The 17,822-nt window shown below is 40.2% G+C and overlaps 2 protein-coding genes across 5 annotated transcripts in view; one reads left to right on the top strand and one right to left on the bottom strand.

Moving 5' to 3' along the window:
- Positions 1-2,321: 2,321 nt before the first annotated feature.
- Positions 2,322-8,419, top strand: LOC127009398 (JNK1/MAPK8-associated membrane protein-like). Its single transcript, XM_050882490.1, has 6 exons — positions 2,322-2,470; positions 3,425-3,662; positions 4,032-4,244; positions 4,562-4,731; positions 5,324-5,400; positions 5,991-8,419. The coding sequence occupies exons 1-6, from the start codon at positions 2,374-2,376 to the stop codon at positions 6,198-6,200; spliced, it is 1,005 nt and encodes a 334-aa protein (XP_050738447.1). The 5' UTR covers positions 2,322-2,373; the 3' UTR covers positions 6,201-8,419.
- LOC127009214 (protein capicua homolog) overlaps positions 6,553-17,822 on the bottom strand; it is a 95,001-nt gene continuing 83,731 nt past the window's right edge. For all 4 annotated transcript variants that reach the window (XM_050882184.1, XM_050882100.1, XM_050882306.1 and 1 more), the window contains exons 17-20: positions 17,400-17,531; positions 15,982-16,155; positions 14,226-14,450; positions 6,553-13,786 (exon numbers count right to left, since the gene is read on the bottom strand). In XM_050882184.1, coding sequence (XP_050738141.1) covers positions 13,713-13,786; positions 14,226-14,450; positions 15,982-16,155; positions 17,400-17,531 — 605 coding nt within the window. In that variant the 3' untranslated portion in view covers positions 6,553-13,712. The remainder of the gene's footprint in view (positions 13,787-14,225; positions 14,451-15,981; positions 16,156-17,399; positions 17,532-17,822) is intronic.

Raw genomic sequence — 17,822 nt, 5'->3', positions numbered from 1 at the left:
GGCTCCTTATTATTCCTTATGCCTTCATCTTTCTTTATTTGTATCGTTTAATCGGTTTTCTGTCCTCGTTTTTAAGTTTCAAGCAAAAATGACAGATAACATGTGGGTTGAGGCTGTTATATTTTCCTTTTTTTCCATTTTCTTATGTTCTTTCTACCTTATTTCTGGTTTCTATGGCTCCTTATTATTCCTTATGCCTTCATCTTTCTTTATTTGTATCGTTTAATCGGTTTTTATTTCTGGTTTCTATGGCTCCTTATTATTCCTTATGCCTTGATCTTTCTTCATTTGTATCGTTTAATCGGTTTTCTGTCCTCGTTTTCAAGTTTCAAGCAAAAATGACAGATAGAATGTGGGTTGAGGCTGTTATATTTTCCCTTTTCTTATGTTCTTTCTACCTTATTTCTGGTTTCTATGGCTTCTTATTATTCCTTATGCCTTGATCTTTCTTTATTTGTATCGTTTAATCGGTTTTCTGTCCTCGTTTTCAAGTTTAAGGCAAAAATGACAGGTAGTATGTGGGTTGTGGCTGTTATATTTTCCTTTTTTTCCATTTTCTTATGTTCTTTCTACCTTTCTTTCTACCTTATTTCTGGTTTCTATGGCTCCTTATTATTCCTTATGCCTTCATCTTTCTTTATTTGTATCGTTTAATCGGTTTTCTGTCCTCATTTTCAAGTTTCAAGCAAAAATGACAGATAACATGTGGGTTGAGGCTGTTATATTTTCCCTTTTCTTATGTTCTTTCTACCTTATTTCTGGTTTCTATGGCTTCTTATTATTCCTTATGCCTTCATCTTTCTTTATTTGTGTCCTGTAATCGGTTTTCTCTCCTCCATTTTAAGTTTCAAGCAAAAATGAGCGTAGCATCTGGTATCTTTGCTCCATTTCCCTCCCTTTCTATGCTTTCTACCTTATTTCTTCCTTTTAAAAACATGAGAATATTAAAGTCTGAGGAACGTAAATACTTTGTCTGAGTAAGAATTTTCACATATAATTTTCCTCAATGGTGGTTTATATTTACTGGCCAACCAAACCATATCGCGGGGGAAAGAAATATGAAAAAAACAGAGCTATTTATATCTTTCCTTATCATTCTGGGAGTTTACATCACATCCATTACTCTTTAGAAGTCATATAATTAATTACATCAAAATCTATAGAAAACCGATTTGCTACACCGTTATAAAGGCATGTTGTGGGTGCCAGGGGCTGATGATGACACTGATTGGAGAAATGTCAACAAAAAGCCCTGCCAGCTGATAAAGAGGAGAGAAAAAGTGGGTCTCATGGCCTAACCAGCCTCTTAAAACACTAAAGAAAAAGGAGAAGAGGAATAAAGTAAGCCATCTAATAAAACAGTGAGGGGGAAGAGGAGATAAAGCAGTGAGGAAGAATAGAACACAAGATAAACACGAAGAGGAGAGAAAAAGTGGGTCTCATGGCCTAACCAGCCTCTTAAAACACGAAAGAAAAAGGAGAAGAGGAATAAAGTAAGCCATCTAATAAAACAGTGAGGGGGAAGAGGAGATAAAGCAGTGAGGAAGAATAGAACACAAGATAAAGACGAAGAGGAAGGAAAAAAGCATAAAACTGAAAAGCCAGCCTCTTAAAGCATTAAAGAAGAGGAAGACAAGGAATAAAGTAAGCCATATAATAAAACAGTGAGGAGGAAGAGGAAATAAAGCAGTGAGGAAGAATAGAACACAAGATACAGACGAAGTGGAAGGAAAAAAGCATAAAACATAAAAGCCAGCCTCTTAAAACACTAATGAAGGGAGGAAAAGGAAGAAACTAAGCCATCTAATGAAAGAGTGAGGAGGAGGAAGAGGAAATAAAGCGCCGAGGAAGAATAAGTTACAGTGAAAGACGGAGAGGAAGGAAAAAAGCATAATCCAGAAAACAGTATAGTGTGTGAATTACCAGAAGAGAGGATCAAGAGGAGGAGGAGGAGGACCTACGACCCAATACAAAGCCATACAGGTTAAAAGAGAAAGACAAAAGAAGGCATTACAGTGAAGAAAGGCAAAGTACTGTATTGCCATTGAGAAGCAAAGTATTTAAATAAGCAAAAGAGAGGATCAAGAGGAGGAGGAGGAGGACCTACGAACCAATACAAAGCCATACAGGTTAAAAGAGGAAGACAAAAGAAGGCATTACAGTGAAGAAAGGCAAAGTACTGTATCGCCATTGAAAAGCAAAGTGTGTGAATTACCAGAAGAGAGGATCAAGAGGAGGAGGAGGAGGAGGAGGACCTACGAACCAATACAAACCCATACAGGTCAAAAGAAGAAGGGAGGAACCGGGCAGCCTAGGGGGGCCATAAGCATGAATATCACCATCCCAAGGCAGTAATTGGGTAGTTTGTGCACAATGGCCCACCGCTGGTCTCTGGTGCTGCTGCTGGGTGTCTGTCTCTGTGCCCTCACCCATGCCTACAAGGAGTCCAAGAGTTTCAACTATGACAAGGGTAGGTTTTGTTTTAGTCTTTATGCCTTGATCTTATATATTTGTGTCGTTTAATTGCTCCTCTGGCTTTGTTTTCGAGTTTCAAGCAAGAACGACGGAAGGTGGCAGGAGCTTGTTGATGAAGACACATTAGCTTGTATTGCTAAAGATAACCCATGTAAAAAAAAATGTACCGTATATTAGATAGACAAATTCATATAGGACTGTATGATAAGACACTTTCGCTTCTCACATCACCTATTTCTAAAGGTCAAAGAGGGGATCAATGGGGTTCTAATTGGTGTTTCTTTAGGTTCACGGTACAGAGGAAGGGTCACACTACCACCAGGGTCATAAAACTACTCCTGGAAATGCCCACACCTCCTACGAAAGCCTTGTCAAATAGGTGTTCTTGGGCAGCGAATGTCTTGTAATACGACCCATATACTCCTCTATCAAATCAGTGAAGGGTTTTTAAAATACAATCGGTCCTTCTTTTTCATAGTTTTACAGTTTGCAATCACTGACTTTTTTCCGAATCAAAAGTATTTCTGAGGCTGTTAAATCTCTTCTTTTTTTTCTTCTTTTACTATATACACTTTGAATTAACAGCGAATTATAGTTGCTGATTGTTAGAATTTAATTGCTCACCTAGCGATTGCTTAAGAGGCAAGGGAGGGAGTTTTCATTAAGGGAACGCCTCCTCTCTTTAGGTTTTCGATATGTCGGTCATGGTTATTTTTTGAAGAGTTAATGTTGATGCTGCTGATGTCCCCCTCTGGCAGTTTATTCCAGGGGTTTGCAACTCTTCAGGGGAAAAACTAGTTCCCCTTGTGGGTGAGATGTCTTGGACTGAGTGGTTTGGTAGAGTTTTTTGGTCAACTAAAATTTTGTCTCAGAAATCGAAAATCTGGGGAACTGAGGATGTACATGTATAGATCGGCAGATGCAAACTTACCTTTTTTTTTTATTTTAGGTGTGGTGGATGAGCTCTCCCACTGCCCCGGACGGTACTGTGGACGCACCAAGCTTGGGAATGGGTCGTGGTCAGCCTGCGGGGCGTGTGAGCGAGGCCTCCGCCGCAACAACCGCAGCGCCTGTGAGGAGTGTCACGACGAGCCGGAGTTCTACGATGTCCTCTACCTCGGCTTCATGGGGCTGCTCCCTCTCACATTCCACTTAGGATGCATTGACGCCGCAGCAAAGAGAAGAACGTAGGTTTCATTAGCTTGACCTTTATAAGATTGTTGATCATTAGGAGCACCCTCTTCACAATGCATTACCAACTCAGTTTCAGTCTATTTTAAAGAAGTCAACATCCACCTGTTAACCATTAGGCATCATTTTTTCCCCACACCTTTTTTATTTTCCCTCACTTTGCTGTCACTTATTTACTGCTTATTTAAGGGACTTTTTGGGTCGATATCAATTTTTTCATTTTCCCTTGATGCCCTTTCATGGATCTCAATAATAATAATAATATATGCTTTCTTTCTTCCTTTGTATCACGATTTCAGATGGAACTTTTACGTCCCTATGTGCCCAAGTGTATTATGCAGAGCTTTTTTCTTTTTTTCTTTTAGGTTTACATATGAAGTCATGGCTCTGTACGGTTCGGCCATCATGGAGGTGGGTGTGGCAGCCGTCGTGACTCTCCTCGTTACTGAACCTGTCGGCTCCTTCAAGATCCGCTCCTGCAAAGTCCGAAAGTTGGCTGACTGGTATCCTCTTCTGCACAACCCCAATCCCAATTACGAAGGAAAGCTGCACTGCACCCAAGAGGCGGTGTACCCCCTGTAAGTTACCAAGAGAGGAGCTCATTGAGGAAGACATTAACTCATATTGCTTTAGATAACCCACGTAAAAAAATGTATAGTGGATAGATAAATTCATATATACTTCTCTATCAAACCAGTGATATATATAGGTTTTCAAAGTACAATGGGTCCTTCCTTTTCCTTATACAGTTTGCAATCGTTGACTTTTTTCTGGATTCCATGAAAAAAATATAAATAAATAAAATGGAAAACCGGACCCATATGAGGCGACAAGAGATCAGAGCAGCATATGAGCACGGAGCTTCCCACCACATAATTGTTTCTCGTACTTGCAGTTACTCGATGGTGTTCGTGTTCTATACTTTGTGTCTGCTGGTGATGCTAATCATCCGCCCGGCACTCTCCTCCAAGCTAATGCCAAACCGTGGAAAGTCTGCCATCTACTCCGCCCTCTACTTCCTTCCTGCCCTGATTGTGGTTCACGCTATTGCCGCAGGACTTATTTGTGAGTAGACGTTTTTTATTCTTAACCGGTCCGCTGCGACTGGCACGGATTTGGCCTTCACTGGGAGCCTGGTAACATATACTCTCAGGTCTTTCTCTGCCTCTGTGGTGGATAGCGGAGTGTTTCCCATGTGGTATTGGTATGCTGGATTTCCCCTCCCAAGGTGCATGACTTTACATTTTTCTTCATTGAATTGTAGCAGACACTTTTTGTTCCATTCCTGTAGCTTGGTGATGTCTTCTTGTAGGAAATCTGCAGTTAAGGGGTTAATATATGCTACAGTTTTTTCTATCTCGCTGGAAGTCACCCACATGTAAAAGATTTATTCTCCAAATTTAAACCAGCAGTGGATGTGAGTAGTAATTGCAAGTGACCTCAGTATAAAGCAATTATTTTGATTCTAGACATTATTAGTTTGGCTATTAATATCAGTTTTTTTTATTATTGTTTCCTTTTTTGTGCCCTTGTGCTGTCTCCTTTGCTGTAAAAAAAATAAATAAATAAATAGCATAAGATTTTGAGATGATTCATTTCTAATCTGCTACTTTGACCATTTCACGTCCAAGAATTCTAACAGGAACTCCTCTTTCAGATTATTCCTTCCCGTACATGGTCATCATCATGTCGGTGATATCAAATGCTGCCCACTTTGCATTCCAACTTGACCAGGTAACCCCGAGTCTTGAAGCTCGTCACCACCATCCTCTTTTTGAAGCTCATCACCACCACCCTCTTCCGCCTTTATTATTCCACTACAGGATAATGGCTTTTAACAACATACTCCATCTCTTTATCTATATATGATCTGCCCAAGTTCATTTCTAGTTCTAAATCATCATTAAAACGCCTTCATTCTTTGGTCTCTTCCCTAATCCGTGATGCTTGCCTCCTGTCTCTCCAGCATTTTCTCTCCTTTCTTCTTGTTTTGTCTTAACCCGGTAGCTGCGGGGACCATGTTTCTTAAAGGCCCCTCTAAGCGAGAATAATGAGAAAAAATCATCGCTCACGTAAACCATTTCATAATATATATCAACGCATTTGTGGTCAGTTTATGCATCATCTATTTTGGGGGGTTTATATCATGGCAAAAATTTGGCCCGTCGCTGCTACACGGTAAAGCCACAAATTTGGCCCGTCACTGCTACCGAGTTAAATGATCAAGTCCTGAAAACACTATGGAATGAAAAGGATGTACAGTACCTAGTTATAATTGATGTTCAAGGAAATTCTATATAACATTTCTCTTTCACACGTTTCAGTCCATGCCCGGGCTGCTGAAGGGATGTGTGCAAGATGTTAGGAACCTGGTGATCCTGTTGGGCCACTGGGGCCTGCACGCCTATGGTATCATCGCCATCACCCAGCTGACGGAGGGAGTGCTGCACGGCTCCCTGTGTGCCCTGGTGCCCCTGCCAGCACTCTTCTACATCCTGACCTCACGCTTCACTGACCCTTCAAATTTTGACTGAAAAGCATGTCAAGGCAAAATCATTTACTTCCCTACTCTCAAAAAAGCATCTGGTCATTGCAAGGTGCTTAGCTTGTAAAAGATCTGAAATCCCAATGGCTTTGCCTCCTCCTCCAGTGCCTTGAGAGCCATCACCAGGATTATGGCTGCACCCCCGGCTTTGAGCAGCGCAGCGCTACACTGATGCTACAAACATTAGCTGCCTCTCCTCCCCTCAGCCTTGCCACAGCCTCTCAGACCAGCCAAGAGGTGGGCCATCGATGGGTTGGTCAGCATCTACCATTTTTAGCCCAGTGGTTACAAGTGTGAACAACTCCTATAACCAATTAATTGTGCTAAATAAAAAGCAATGGTAAAAAACTTAAGGATTTATTATAATAATTATGGCTTGGTAAAATGTCATGACCTAACAGAGGTTGTATTGAATGAACTTTTACATATAAAGAATAATATCCAAGTTCACTGTCAAGCATTATGACAATGCTGGCAGGCTTTCACAACTCTTCATAATGTGACAGGATTAGGGAAAAATAGAATTTTGTGAAAATAGCAAATTTACAACTTTCACACCTCTAGAAAACTGACCTAAAAGTTTGAAGATGGTGTTCCCTGAAAGCCTCAGACAGGATTACTAGCATCGGATTCTCTGGGATGTTAAGACCAGAGCTTCACTTGTGGGAAAATACTTCCAGTTATTCAAAATTTAGACTTGGGCATCAGTTGAGCAATGGTAAAAAGCTGTGCCAATCCGTCAAAGGGAGTTCTAAACAGCTGTTGTGTATCCTTTTTCCTAAAACAGAAGGATATGCCCAACACACACTTTCCACACCCCCTTTAGGTAATGGCTAGTCTTTATAACTCAGAGTTCAATAAACCAGAAGTACGTAGTGAGTGTTCTAGTAACATGGAACTCTACCGCTAACACACTCACCATACCTGTGGCTCTCCTATACATTTCCAGTCCCTAATGTCCACAGTAATGCCAGTGAACAGGTAATCTTAAATATTAAGCTATCTCCAATAGCTGTGCTAGTATTTAATATAAATTAAGCTACCTGTACATCTAAAGTATCTTCAAAAAGAGATTTTCTTGTAAAATAAATGAACAGAGCTGTGTCACACTCCGTCAGCAGGTGTGGTGTTGACAGTGTTCAAGGACCTGATTGCTGCAGCCTATCACTGGGCGTGGGAGTGTCAAGGGTCACGTCCTCGAGTCCCTCACCGTGTTCTTCGGGAAATGTTATAAAATGGGTATTATTGTTATCTCAAAATTCAGGCGTGGGGTATGAAAACCTGAATAAAACTATATGCTACTTTTGGTTTGAATCTGAAGTATTTCACTTAACTGATTGGGAGACTTCCTCTCAGCCAAGAACATTAAACTTTGACATTTGTGTAGAGTTTATCATCTCCGTCATGGATCCACCTCGCAGTTAACGGCAACATCAACATTCTTTGTCATTTAGTCCTCCTACTCATGGTTCAGGGCCCAGTGCATGACCAGCCTTTTCACAACAAGGCATTTAGGGGTCCAGTCAACCTTTCAGATCATTTTTTCAACCAAGCAGATCAGCTGAGAACCAACAGGCTCAAATATTCAACCGATCACTTGTTAACTTTTGCTCTCACGCTGATGATCCATTTATTGAGGATAGCTTTGACTGCACTGTCTTGAACCTTCTTAAACAAGGGCAATGTGTAAAGACAAACGTTGCTGGTAGGGGTAATGGCTGATTCTGAATGTAGTAAATGATCTGTCTCTATCTGTATTGTAGATTATTTACAAAATATTGACTACCTTTCTGTAATAAACTTATGATTCATGCAGGGCACTTGAAGTAGCCACATCCTACAATGGAAGTGTGGGATAGCACTTGCATTTCCTGTAACTGGGAAAGCATTTCTCAGGATCAGTCTTCATTGTGGCTTCAGCAAGTCAGTAGTACCAGTCCTCCCGTGAACTAAAGGCACCTAACTGCAAGAATAACCTTCACACTGCAACCATGGGTAGTTTATGGCTTCCCTCCTCTCCGACGCTCCCTGTCTCACACGGTTAGCCTCTGTACCTGCCGCACTGACAACACTATCCAAGTTGTTACTGATACAATATGAAAAGTAGAAAATAGTTTTTACAAATTTATATAATGATTAACAAAAACAGTGACTGTATATGATGCAAGACAACTGTACAACTTTATACAATAATAACATAAATACTGTTGTTTCATTCTTCATGGAAAGCCTATGAACCATTTGTGGCGGGAATCCACTGAATACCTGAAGTCACTCGTTAGGAGTAAATTTCCAGGAATAGTTTTGTATCCATTTACACAAGTCATGCGTCATGTTACCCAGTTTTCTTTTGTCAACTGTATATTTTTAGGCTCTTGTAACCCATCAATACACTTCAAATTGCACTTCTGTGAAAAAAAACTGAAACAATATTACATGCAAAACTATAAATGCCTGAAATGATGGCACATTAATATCAATAAAAAATTTATACAATAAACACCGAGTTTGTTAAAAGTTTCAAGACTAACTTGCAACACATCCCCCTCTCCCCTCCCCTGAGCCAGTGTTCCGCCGGGCTCCTGCTCTGTGCCGCAGACACTCCCTGCTAAAGTCACTGGTCCGTGTTGCACTGGCCAGACTGGTGGCATCCACTGCACCGCACCGCCCACACTCCTCCCGGAGGCATCGAAGCCGTCAAACAAAACGGAAGCACCATGTGTTCATTACTTGGTCATGAGAATTAAGACAGACAAATAAAGTACTGTATTGCATTTAAAGCCCATTACAAAAATAAAACAATAAAAATGCATAAAGATAATAGATAAAGACAATGCTTCATCACTACACCTGTATCATAAACAATATCTATTAAAATTAATTCATGAGGTAACACATCCCCATCCTAAAAAACAAACAAAAAAAGGTAAATTTGTGAGCATCACAAGTACCAAAATGAGTTAATACTCTAGACAAAAATAAGCACAGTACTATCTTACACAAGCAGCACCTGTGAATCCATAAAGAAATATGGCAAGAGTAAATGGATATTCATTTTTCAAATATAAAAAACCTCGGGGAGCAAATCCTCCCCCTCGGCACTTTTCAACCAATATCACACAAACAACACCTACAAAACAGTGAAGAAACAAACAAACAAACAAACAAACATCCTGTAGCACAATAGAAAAGTTAGTTCATAAAAACTTGTATTCAAATAAAGATACAGTAATTAATATGAAAATTCTGGACTTAGGAACAAACAGTATTGGCATTATTTTGCAGCCCATCAACACCAAGATCTGGACGAGCTCATAAAGACCCTGTTCTTGTCGGCGATGAAGACGAGTCACCAAGGAAACATGCCTCCGCTCATTGTGTGGCAAACGACGCATAATCGAACACCAAGGAAGGATTACCACCCTTCCGGACAGTTTTCCTTCATCTCCCAATGGCGCTAGAAATTTGGCAACCTACTGGTAATAATACATCCACCATGTCTAACCTACAGCTACAACTACTGGCACTACTGTAGCGAAATAATTACATACTCTTCAACCTGTATTAAACATGTCGGTGCAACTGAATATTGAGCAAAGTACACTAGAAACGATTACCCAGGACATCAATTAAGGAGCTAAGGCAACTTCCTTCAACGATGCATGACGGGAAGCGACCTCACTCCACTGCTGCCTCGTAACCAGAGTTCAGCGTACCTTAAAACAGGTGGCCAGTTTGTTACCATGGGTTGCTACCTTTGTCTCAACAGTTCTAAATATGTAAATATATTGCATATACTTCTGAAACAACCACCCTTTCCATTTATACACAACTGAGACATGAGCATTTGTAAGTTCTTATGTTCCTTGGGTACCACTTTGATGTCACAGCAGTTAGAAAACGATACGTACTTCAGCACATCTAATTTGCATATGTAACTTATGGCCATATTCCAAATCTTGCTTCTGATAGCTTTCTTAATCTTGCTCTACGTGCGGTTTACTCACTGGAAGATGTAAAAACAGACTTGAATAACATTAAATATTAACAACAAAGTATGTAGTTCAGTAATGGAAGACATAAACAAACTATAACAGTATACACAAGGAGACGTCAGGAAATGCAAGTTAATGCCAGGCACAACTGGACTTAGGGATGGCAGCCGTATATTGGTTTCATTCTTTAAGTACTAAAGAGGAAAACAATAATACCATCAACACAAATAATTGACAGCACTCACCGAGATGTCAACTCATACCTCAAGAGCTATGAAGAAGCATCGCGTGCAGCATGTGTCAGTAGAGGCTTGCACCCACTGCCTCGGACTGAGCACAGCTTGGCCAGATTCCATAAAAAACAGCTCCTATCAAGTCAGCCATTCAGTTTCACAATGGAGAGACTGTCGGTCACAACACTTGTCTTGTACAAAGTCTCTCAAGTATATACAATTACTCCTAATTGGCTTCATTGTACAGAGCTTCAAGGTCACTAATATTAATTAAAGAATATAACACTGGTTAACATCCAAGCCGTCTAGAACCCTCTGAAACACCATTCTCAAAATCAGTTCTTCATTCACATCCATAGAACTCTACTCGTACTAAACAATCCTAGCATCACCAAATCCATATATAACTTTACTATCCCTCTAGTTATTTATATCCATATGAAGTAATTTAATTCATCAGTGATATACATGTTAAACACTCCTTAAGTACTATAATGCAGGACATAATCAAATATCTTTAAGAAATATTATCTGAAGAAAATATTTGTCATAGGGTAGAAAACCGTGTTTGGAGCAAACAATACTTGGAGCTCTTGATCTTTAGTGTCCAGTGGGGCCGGGGCGAGGCACACCCCCGCCCCGCCCCGCAGACCAAGCATGGCTGACTCTCTCCGCCCTCATAGGCTCTTCCAATACTGACCTCTGCTCTTGACTCAGTCTATGGACTCTTATAGCATAAAAATAAGGAAAATATCACAGCTAAGAAATCAGAAAGGAAAGCATCTTAAACAAATACATAATATGAAATTCATATACGTAATAACACTTCAGAGCTTCAGCCAATTGTACTTGTTCCAAATTCTTAAATGTTGTGTATTGCCTAAGGAGAAACTCCTTATGGGATAAAAAATCAAGGTGTGGAATGGATAGTTTTGCCCCAAAAAGAAAAAAAATGTTGGTTGTTCCCATCAACATGAGATGTACCACAACAAACACATCAGCAATTAAATCAGTTCATAAGAATTTGGATATCAACACTTGAAGCTTCATCTCTGAAGATGCATAAACAACCACTGAAGGAAAATAACATTAATCATCCCACTGTACAGGTTTTTACTCACTAACTAAATGAGATTCACTGTACACTATTCACAATGTTCCTTCATGTTCCGTGACTCGACCGTCCAGGGTGAAGCATCAGCCACACGCCGGGCGCGGGCCGCAGCGCTGCCGCCCGCCTCGCGCCTCAAGTAACACACACACTGAAGCTCATGACAGCTGGTCCCATCACGTTTGTGTTTCACAGAAGTTTGTAATATTGCACTATACTACAATCTTCCATCGTATTTTTTACAGCCAAATTATTATTATAATACATAAAGAGTAAAGCTATCAGACCCCAAAGCCTCAACAATTCCTGTATATATATTGCTGCTTCCATTGTACTCTGAAGTGTATACCAGGTAATGCTTCTGTTGAGCTTGCCCTATGCTGAAAATGTTGAAGATTTCTAGTGACAAATTGCACTTCACTTCTTGAAACCTCCATGTATGAGAAAAAGTTTTCTGTAAAACCTGTAATGCAATGCACTTGAGATCAGGGTTACTGGCGAATACTTTTCAAGTGATACTCGTTTTCCATCAGGAACGTGCTAGGCTCCATTTGTTGACAGACATGATTACTTCCTGTCAGGGTTCACTCAGTTCCTCCTTATAGTTACAAATTCATAAACCAATAAGCACGCCAAGGCAACTTGTTCTTCCGACTCGGCAACCAATCGGACATGCAGCTCTGTGTCCTGCCCACGGTGTGCTGGTGCTTGGGCCCACAACTTAGGATTTACTGTTCAAATGTTTCATACAAGGAAAATATGAATGGAAATTAATTCAACAAAACTTATGGCAGAAGCACCACTGCTGTTGGTCTCTCTAGAGGAAAGCGAGCAACAATGTGTTCCAAGGATCCAACAGGCTATGTGAAACTTTAAGAGTGGCAATACACCAAAAATAAGGCAAGTCTCAGTATTAGGTAATGATAAAGCTGTTGATGGGAATTTACTTCTCAGAACAGTACAGCAGCGCCCAGCAGCATGAGACCTCAATACTTTAATGTTTCATGGAAACTCTTATAAAAGCCTTATTAACAGAAGCAGCTGCCCCTTAACATCTCACATGCAATGGTGATAAAATTTTAAAAAGATAAAAACTAACATAATGTGAAAAAATTTCTGTATGATCAAAACAGCGAAAATTCTTCTAGGACTTTTGAAGGACAAGTTTCTGACGTGTGGCCGGGTGGGCTTGGTCAACTATGCCTACTTTAGGGGTGTACACCTAAAGCCAATACAATTATGCTATATTAATTGCCGTACAATTCTGCAATGACTGTAACAGAAGAGCAAGCAATGGCTGTGGCACCTTCTCCCTTCAAGTTTGATGTAACTTTTGCTAACAAATTCCCTTAAATGGTAACCCACATAGTACAAAATACATTAAGGTCTTGCACAAGTCCTTTCATCACTGACACCCAAATGCAGGAAAGCAGTGTCATAAGTATTTCCAAGTGTCAAACATCGATTAAACACTGAGGATTATCATACAACCAAGTTTAAATCCTAGTCTTGAGTGCACTTCTTGAATAAGGCTACAGAGCAGACCAACGTAGTGTCTCCAGGTTGCCATCTCTTGCACAGAACACAAGAAGGTGTGGAGGCTCTGGTCAGGCTTCCAACTAGATTTTTGCTCTACTCTTCTACAGGCAAATAATTGAGCAAAAGTGCACGAGCAGCATTGGTGAGCACTTGGTCTACAACAGTGGACACGGACTAAGGCTCATATTTACAACTAGGAAAGCTCCTCCATGAAACTGTAATTGTTCTTTTAAATTGATGATGACAATTGTTTAAAAATAATCCGTAAAAGTTGATTTATAACACCCCAATAGAAAACTCTTATATCTTTTTGTTCCTCTTCCTCAGGTCAATGACTTATCTATGACATTCCCACTTTCGTTAAAACAATGCACTGGTCCCCTGAGGTGTCAGAATATTTATGGAACAGCCCTGACATCCAATACAGCTGACTACGCAAAGTCAACGCAGGACTTGACAAGAAACCAGTAGATAAAGCTGCACTGAAATCACATTCAAATTCCTGTACACACTAAAATTACTTTGACACCTGTCCTGTACTATACAGAGCAATGCTGGCGTGCAAAAAAATCAGGTGGTGATCCTAAAAGGCATTAATAATACATCTCTAGGTGAGTTTGTCATTATGTGGTGACGGGGAGTGAAGTGGAGGCTTGGCTGGAGGTTGGCACACTGACAGAGAGGGAGGCTCGTGCATCTGGAAGCCAGACTGACATTAAGACAGGCTCAAACACTGGTCCATAATGACTTTAACGTTACTCTCCTTCAAATAGATGACGCCATTAGGACAGGCTCAAACACTGGTCCAAGATTACTTCAAATTTACTCTCCTTCAAATAGATGACGACATTAGAACACGCTCCATGATTACTTTAACGTTACTCTACTTCGAATAGATCAAGACAGGCAGCAACAAAGTCCATAACTGCTTCAACTTTACTTCACATAGATGGAAATGAAATGTAAAATAAGACTTCCTACTTTTATTACCGAACAGAAAATATGCTTCTTAACTGAGGCTATCGTAAGCTCAGTCCAAGGAAGGTTATACTCGTTTGTACCGGGAATCAAACCTTTCGCTTACGTACGACATTATTACTGAAAGGATGACACCCATAGTTTGCTTGTGAACTTACTGTGGTGGTTATTGTGATTGACTTGGGGGGGAGGGGCTCCTGTTCCGTGTGAGGCCGCTGCCGCCGCCGCCGCCGCCGCAGGGTTGGGGCTGCTGGGGATGCCGCCGGGGGTGTTGGGGGTGTTTTGGTGGACTTTCTGCCGCACTTCCCGGATCTTCAGAATCAGGCAATTTTTGTTTGGGAAAATTTCTGAATATTTTGACTGAAAGGTTGCCACTGCTTGAGCTGGAAAGGAAGAGGAGGAAAAGCATTGTTATTTTATGTTATGGGAAAGTAATGTTGTCAATAAGAGCAGAGTAAAAAGACGGAATAATTTAATGTTATGAGAAACTAAATCAAAAAGAAAACGAGTATTAAATGTAATGGGAAAGAAATGTTGCCAATAAATAAGAGCAAAGAAGAGTAAAAAGACATAATAATTTAATGTTATGAGAAACTAAATCAAAAAGAAAATGAGTATTAAATGTTATGGGAAAGAAATGTTGCCAATAAATAAGAGCAAAGAAGAGTAAAAAGACATAATAATTTAATGTTATGAGAAACTAAATCAAAAAGAAAACGAGTATTAAATGTTATGGGAAAGTAATGTTGCCAATAAATAAGAGCAAAGAAGAGTAAAAAGACATAATAATTTAATGTTATGAGAAACTAAATCAAAAAGAAAACGAGTATTAAATGTTATGGGAAAGTAATGTCGCCAATAAATATGAGCAAAGAAGAGTAAAAAGACGTACTAATTCAACGTTATGAGAAACTAAATAAAAAAGAAAACGAGTATTAAATGTTATGGAAAAGTAATGCCAAGTAAATAAAGGAGAGTAGAGAAGTGTATATACAAAGACAGACTAATTTGAAGCAATGAGAAAGCGAATCAACAAGAAAAAAGGACACATCTCTCAAAATTGCCCTATCTTTTGGCCACTCCTCGACTCGTTAGAAGGAGCAGTGAGTAGCAGGCTTTTCTTTTAATTATTGTTTCCTTTATTTTGCCCCTGAACTGTTTCCTCTACTGTAAAAAAAAAATAATAATAATAAATAAATAAAGAGGTATAGAAGCAGTGAGTAGCAGGCTTTTCTTTTAATTATTGTTTCCTTTTTTTTGCCCTTGAACTGTTTCCTCTACTGTAAAAAAAATAATAATAATAATAAATAAATAAATAAAGAGGTATAGAAGCAGTGAGTAGCAGGCTTTTCTTTTAATTATTGTTTCCTTTATTTTGCCCCTGAACTGTTTCCTCTACTGTAAAAAAATAATAATAATAATAAATAAATAAATAAAGAGGTATAGAAGCAGTGAGTAGCAGGCTTTTCTTTTAATTACTGTTTCCTTTTTTTTGCCCCTGAACTGTTTCCTCTACTGTAAAAAAAAAAAAATAATAATAAATAAATAAATAAAGAGGTATAGAAGCAGTGAGTAGCAGGCTTTTCTTTTAATTATTGTTTCCTTTTTTTTGCCCCTGAACAGTTTCCTCTACTGTAAAAAAAAAAATAATAATAATAAATAAATAAAGAGGTATAGAAGCAGTGAGTAGCAGGCTTTTCTTTTAATTATTGTTTCCTTTTTTTTGCCCTTGAACTGTTTCCTCTACTGTAAAAAAAAATGATAATAATAATAAATAAATAAAGAGGTATAGAAGCAGTGAGTAGCAGGCTTTTCTTTTAATTATTGTTTCCTTTTTTTTGCCCCTGAACTGTTTCCTCTACTGTAAAAAAAAAATTAAGAGGTGCAGAAAAGAATATTGATCAAGCATCTCACCGGGGGGAAACCAGCCGTACTCGGTGAAGAGCTGCATGACCAAGGTGCGCCGCTGCTCCAGGATGTGCCGGAGAGAGGAATGGCTTTTGTCGGAGTCCCTGGGAGTCTTTGGTGTCCTGGGGGAGCGTCCTGCCGGGGAGTCCACCTCAGCCTTCTCGGCCCTGATGTCGCCAACTGTAACGAAAGCAGAAACGCGTGTGGATAACCTCGGCGCCACGACTTCCCCTTTGGCATAACACCTGCTGCCATGTACCCCAAAACACCTGCTTCTCCTGGACCTGTTATGTACCCAAAACACCTGCTTCTCCTGGACCTGTTATGTACCCAAAACACCTGCTTCTACTGGACCTGTTATGTACCCAAAACACCTGCTTCTCCTGGACCTGTTATGTACCCAAAACACCTGCTTCTACTGGACCTGTTATGTACCCAAAACACCTGCTTCTCCTGGACCTGTTATGTACCCAAAACACCTGCTTCTACTGGACCTGTTATGTACCCAAAACACCTGCTTCTCCTGGACCTGTTATGTACCCAAAACACCTGCTTCTACTGGACCTGTTATGTACCCAAAACACCTGCTTCTCCTGGACCTGTTATGTACCCAAAACACCTGCTTCTACTGGACCTGTTATGTACCCAAAACACCTGCTTCTCCTGGACCTGTTATGTACCCCAAAACACCTGCTTCTACTGGACCTGTTATGTACCCAAAACACCTGCTTCTCCTGGACCTGTTATGTACCCAAAACACCTGCTTCTACTGGACCTGTTATGTACCCAAAACACCTGCTTCTACTGGACCTGTTATGTACCCAAAACACCTGCTTCTACTGGACCTGTTATGTACCCAAAACACCTGCTTCTCCTGGACCTGTTATGTACCCAAAACACCTGCTTCTCCTGGACCTGTTATGTACCCAAAACACATGCTTCTCCTGGACCTGTTATGTACCCAAAACACCTGGTTCTCCTGGACCTGTTATGTACCCAAAACACCTGCTTCTCCTGGACCTGTTATGTACCCAAAACACCTGCTTCTCCTGGACCTGTTATGTACCCAAAACACCTGCTTCTCCTGGACCTGTTATGTACCCAAAACACCTGCTTCTACTGGACCTGTTATGTACCCAAAACACCTGCTTCTCCTGGACCTGTTATGTACCCAAAACACCTGCTTCTCCTGGACCTGTTATGTACCCAAAACACCTGGACCTGCCATGTACCCAAAACAGGTAACTATTTGAACAGCTGTCTATCATCACTCACTTCCTCCATAGCCCTTCAAGTTACAGTCTTTGGAAAGGGAAATAAGAGGACTAACATTAAAACAGAAAAGAAAGTTAAGAAAGAAGATAAACAGTAACTCCAAAGCCAATAAAGGACTAGGGAAAAGACGAACGAGATCTGCGATTTACCTTTGAAAGATTCTGGGTTGAAGTCCGGCGGGAAGAACTTTGATCCCTGCAGGGTGGAGGAAGGGGTGCAGGAGGGCGTCATGTGCGGCGTCACGCTCATGGGAGTCTCTGCCTCGGATTCCTCCCCACCAGCTGAAAGACACAAGAAGCCTCAGTTAGTTCCTTCCATGCTTATGTACTTCTGTGATCCTTCTTCTTTAATTTATCCGTTTCTTTTATGGTCGACTGTAAAGAGGTGTTATTTCTTCTCCACAATTACTTCCTTCTGTGATTTTTCTTCTTTAATTTATCCGTTTCTCTTATGGTCTACTGTAAAGAGGTGTTATTTCTTCTCTGATTCTTCTTCTTTAATTCTTCATCTGTTTCTTTCATTTGCTATTGTATTATTTTGTTTGTCCTCCTCAGTTAGTTCCTTTTAGCCTT

The sequence above is a fragment of the Eriocheir sinensis genome, chromosome 1 (assembly GCF_024679095.1).
Source record: "Eriocheir sinensis breed Jianghai 21 chromosome 1, ASM2467909v1, whole genome shotgun sequence".
Taxonomy (NCBI): Eukaryota; Metazoa; Arthropoda; class Malacostraca; order Decapoda; family Varunidae; genus Eriocheir; species Eriocheir sinensis.
The sequence above is the reverse complement of the archived record's forward strand: the minus strand, read 5'-3'. Positions and strand labels throughout refer to the sequence as shown.